This window comes from Sesamum indicum, linkage group LG14 (assembly GCF_000512975.1).
Source record: "Sesamum indicum cultivar Zhongzhi No. 13 linkage group LG14, S_indicum_v1.0, whole genome shotgun sequence".
Taxonomy (NCBI): Eukaryota; Viridiplantae; Streptophyta; class Magnoliopsida; order Lamiales; family Pedaliaceae; genus Sesamum; species Sesamum indicum.
Window position 1 is genome coordinate 2295804 of NC_026158.1, and position 5407 is coordinate 2301210.

A 5407-nucleotide genomic window follows, 5' to 3' on the forward strand; every position below is an offset into this window, starting at 1 on the left:
AACTTTAACAGTCGCTTCGAAATGTTCCAAGTTGATAACATAGAGACAAAGCATTGAGAGTCCGATAGAGACTTGCGCGCTAAGTACTGTAGTGCCGTGTTTCATCAGCGGGAAACGTAGGTCACCTATGCAATTTTAGCGGATTAATTGACAAAATAATTGACTGACGGAACTGACTCGCGAGAATCATAACATAAACGTTTTCAGGGTTTGGTTGGTACGTTTATATTAATTAAAAAAATTCTAAAATTAATGCATAAATTAGTAAGAGTTAGTAATAACAAAATTTTAATTAGTAACAAAAACATATATAATTATAATAAATTTAGAAATTTTTTGAAAATAAAATTCATTTTTGACGGTAAGTTATGAGATGAAGTTTTCTTTTTCTACTTTTTCTTCTTTTTCTTTTTTTTTTAATTCTTATATTTAATTTACATTTAATATATTTTATATATATAACTTTTTTCCATATTAATTAAAAATAAATAAACAAAATATATTAATTATTATGATTAGAATTAGGTTTGAGTGATTATAAATACAATCAGAAACTATACTATATATTAAGTGAGAGCATCACTTTAACACCTCATTTAATTTTGATATGTTATTTTATTTTTAAATTTAAATTAATTAATTAAGTTTTTTAACTTCTTCATTTATTATGATTTTTTATAATTATTGATTATTTTTTTAATTTTTTTATATTATTTTATTATCTTTATTTGTTACTTTTTTATAAACTACAAATATTTATAATTTATTATCTTAATATATTTTTTTAAGTATTCTTTTACCTTATAAAAATAAATAATATAATTGATATAAATATTTATTTTATTTCATTTTAAAAAATAATATATAAAGTGTGCCGCAGCTACTACAATTAATCCCAAACCTTTCTCTTCTCTTCTCTCTGTCACGAGAAAACCCCAAACCCTCCATCCACCACTCGATCGGACAACATAACCGCCGTCTGCCAAACTCCGTTGCTGTGGCCGTCCCCTACCGCCGTCCACAACCTTCTCCAGGTACATTTCCCTTATATTCCTCTGACAATATCTACCTGCTTGATTTGAAGAAACCCATAATTGCTTAGAGCAACAATCGCATCCGGGAAGAAAACCCATATTAAGTGTCTGACAAGCTTATATGTTCTATATGATGATTGGCGTTTTATTAAGGTTCATTAATTTGTTTTTGGACTGTGATTTGGTTCTATTGTTGTTTAGTTACGAATTGATTGATTGTTAAGGTATTAAGATCAACTTTTTATATGGATTTATATGGACTCTGATTTATTGTTTGCTTTTTAGTCAATCTTTGAACAATACTTTTGAAATTTCCATGAAATAATTTTACCGATGTTTTACATTTCTTATAAACTTTGTAGTGATTGGAGGATTCCAACATGTTAGGCAGTGAGAAACAACCAGAGTTGTCAATTTAAAAAAAAAAGAAAAAGGGTATACAGCAATAAGAGAAAGCGGTTGAGTAAATAAAGTAGGGAGGAATAAGAAACACTAGCTCATCTTCGTTATCGGTAATCTTGCTTCATTAAATGACTGAAAATTTAATGTTGTAACCATACTCAAGTACCATATTGTACCTTAAATCTATAGTTCTCTGTTTCCTATAAATAGTAGTGAATGTGAATATTTACTATGCTGCCCAGAGAATTTGTGGGTTCAATAGCTCCATCAATAAGATATAAGAATAACACCTTTGGTTTTGTGACCCAAATTGCTCAACATAGTTAAAACCTTCTTTAAGTAATAATATGTCGGATAATGAGTTTAGTCCACCTATTTAGAAAACTTCGCCTAAAGATAATCCAATAAGTTTTTTGATTAATTCCACCATATGTACCTTTTTTTTATCCTGACGAAACCCTCTCCATCAATTGTTGATGGAGCCGCTCAGCTTCACCCTTCGGTTTTTCACTTTCTCAAGTGAGTTCTGTGATCTATGCCTTGCCTAGTTTGTTTTAATAGTCCAAGAAAATTAACATTGTAATTTTGTCTTCTCGCTTTGGATTGCCTAATGACGGTTCTTGTTTATTTTTCGCTAGAACATGTTCCCAAATGCAATATGTTTGAATAAAACGAGGTTTTAGATCCGAAACCTTTCTTTCTCTCTCCTTTTTCTTTCCCCTCTGCGGCAGCATTATTGGTTGAGGTTTAGTGTGTGCGCACCCAAGTCCAATTGCTACTTATATGATTCATCATGGCTACTTGATTGAACCTTAATCAAACACTTTAATTTTTTCAGGAGGCTATTGTTACAAAAATCATAAGATGGACGAATATCAGGAAATGGAAAGGTTTAGTATGGATAATGATTATGAAGATGGTCAGTGGATTGGCGGTGAATTTTATGGCAAGCGTAGACAGAAACATGCTCAGACCAAGGACGATGTTCTTTATGGTGTATTTGCTGCTGGCGACAGCGACTCTGATTCATATGATGGGCTGGGATCAAAGAAGCGCAGGAAAGATCTAACTAAGAAGACCGACTACACCAAGCCTGTTAATTTTGTTTCAACTGGAACTGTTATGCCCAATGAGGAGATTGATCGTAATTCCAAGGAGGATAATGACGTAATGGATGAAGATGAGGTCAAACCTACTGGCCTTGGATCTTCTGCTGGTCTTGGATTTGGTTCGGCCTCTTCCAAGAATGTCACTCCTGAAGCTGCACATGCTCATGAAGGTAAGGATGAAGATGATAACTTCCTGCCCTCTGCCTTTGGGAAGAAGATAAAGGAAGGTGCCCAGTTGCGCAGAGAAAGGGAGAAGGAAAAATCCATCCTAGCCAAGAAGTCTTCTCAAGTTGGCAGGAGAGAATTGGACCCAGCTGGTGTTGGTGCATTTGAGAAGCATACTAAGGGTATTGGGATGAAGTTGCTTGAGAAGATGGGCTACAAAGGAGGTGGCCTTGGTAAAAATGAGCAGGGAATTCTGGCTCCTATCGAGGCCAAGATGCGCCCAAAGAATATGGGAATGGGCTTCAATGATTATAAAGAGGCTATTCGCCCTGCATTACAGGAGTTAGATGAAAAATCGTTGAGACCTCCAAGCCAATCTTTAGAAGGTCGTTCAAGAGAGAAACTTTGGTCAAAGCAAGCTCAGAAGAAGAAGGTTTATATAACAGCAGAAGAGTTACTGGCCCAGAAGCAGGAACAGGGTCTTGAAGTTGTTCAGAAGGTTGTTGACATGAGGGGACCACAGGTGCGTGTTCTGACAAATTTGGAGAACTTGAATGCAGAAGATAAAGCCAGGGAGAATGATGTTCCCATGCCTGAACTTCAGCACAATGTAAGATTGATAGTTGATTTAGCCGAGCTTGACATACAGAAGCTTGATAGAGATTTGAGGAATGAGAGGGAGACTGCGGTTGCTTTGCAGAAGGAAAAGGAAAAACTGCAGAAAGAGGCGCATCAACAGAAGCAGCAACTTCAGAACATGGAAGAGATAGTGAGCATACTGGACCAAATAGGCGAGGAGAGCTCTTCAGGGACACTGACTCTAGAATCACTTGCTAAATCATTCATGGATTTGCAGACAAGATTTTCAGATGATTATACGTTATGCAACTTATCATGCATTGCGTGCTCATATGCTCTACCTCTGTTTATTAGAATATTTCAGGGGTGGGACCCACTTCAGAGTCCAACTCATGGAGTCGAGGTGGTGTCCCTGTGGAAAAAATTATTGCAAGGCAAAAATTCGTTGAATTTCTCTGTTGCAGCCTCTCCATACATGCAGCTGCTTATGGAAGTTGTATTCCCAGCCGTGAGAATATCTGGTACCAACTCTTGGCAGGCACGGGACCCTGAGCCTATGCTTAGGTTTTTGGAATCTTGGGAAGAGCTTTTGCCTCCTCCTGCCTTACAACTCATACTGGACAGTGTAGTTATGCCAAAGATATCAGCTGCAGTGGATTCTTGGGATCCACGTACAGAAACCATTCCCATCCATTCTTGGATCCATCCATGGTTACCACTATTGGGACACAAGTTAGAGAATTGCTATCACACCATACGTAATAGATTGGCAAGTGTTCTTCACGCCTGGCACCCAAGCGATATGTCTGCGTATTACATATTGTCTCCTTGGAAAACTGTGTTTGATCCTGCCAGTTGGGAGCAGCTAATGGTTCGATACATCATTCCAAAGTTGTTGGCTGTTATGCATGATTTACAAATAAATCCTGCCAATCAGAATCTTGATCAATTCTATTGGGTACGAACATGGGTTACCTCTATTCCTACTCATCACATGCTGCAGTTGATGGATGTTTTCTTCAATAAGTGGCAAGAAGTCTTATACCATTGGCTGTGTTCAAAACCAGATTTTGAGGAAGTGACCAAGTGGTATCTTGGCTGGAAAGAACTTCTTCCTCCGGAACTTCAGGCAAATGAGCATATTCGATATAGGCTTAACCTTGGTCTAGATATGATGAACCAGGCTGTTGAAGGAATGGAGGTTGCGCCACCTGGTTTGAAAGAGAATATCAGTTACCTCAGAGTGCGCGAACAAAGACAGTTTGAGACTCAGAAAAAAGCAGCTGCACAAGCTCAACAACGGGCCTCTCCAGGCTTGGATGCTGGAGCTAAAGCAGAGGGCGTCAGTGGTGGGGTTGAAATGACCTTGAAAGAAGTTATTGAAATTCATGCTCAGCATAATGGTCTGTTGTTCAAGCCTAAACCTGGAAGGATGCAAGATGGCCATCAAATATATGGTTTTGGTAACATAAGCATAATCATAGACTCCCTCAATCAAAAGGTGTTTGCCCAAGCTGAGGACAGATGGTCTCTGGTATCCCTTGAGCAGCTGCTGGAGTTGCATAATCGCTCTAGGTTGAAGCGCCACTGAGCTCCCAAACTCCTTAAGAGTAATTTTTGTACAAAACAAACTGTTGCAATGGGGAATTCGCTGTTATTAGATTCTGCTATTTGGTCCCCGGATTTAGAAATCTTGTACTGCCTTAATTTTGTAATCAGATATATCTTCTTGCATAGGTGTAAACTACTGATAACATACATCCAGCCTTAGTGTTCCCATTTGATAAACTGATAATTAATTTTAGGACATCTTTAGTTGTATGGAGTTTCAACACTTTTATCACTTTGGTTTTATTACACCATAGTCGCTTTCAGAATAACTGTCATGACAAAAGATACCTTTAACACAAACTAATAGGTTCATAAAGAAATACCTATGTGGACATTGTTGAGGCTATACTCTTGTATATTTTCGGTCTTTTTATTGGTTTGCCATTTGATTTATGAAGGGTAGTTTCATGTTCTTCTTTTCATAGTGGCTGCAGGAGTAAGATAATAGAAGAGATATTTGTAGTTAGGAGTGGTATGTTGTACTACTGATGATAAAGTAGTTTTAGC

General features: G+C 37.1%; 1 protein-coding gene across 1 annotated transcript; it reads left to right on the plus strand.

Moving 5' to 3' along the window:
* Positions 882-5146, plus strand: LOC105176809 (septin and tuftelin-interacting protein 1 homolog 1). The gene is made up of 2 exons (XM_011099721.2): positions 882-1034; positions 2275-5146. The coding sequence occupies exon 2, from the start codon at positions 2301-2303 to the stop codon at positions 4878-4880; it is 2580 nt and encodes an 859-aa protein (XP_011098023.1). The 5' UTR covers positions 882-1034; positions 2275-2300; the 3' UTR covers positions 4881-5146.

Bases quoted from the DNA above. Each gene is read 5' to 3' on its own strand.
- LOC105176809 (XM_011099721.2), top strand. From the start codon at position 2,301: ATGGACGAATATCAGGAAATGGAAAGGTTTAGTATGGATAATGATTAT.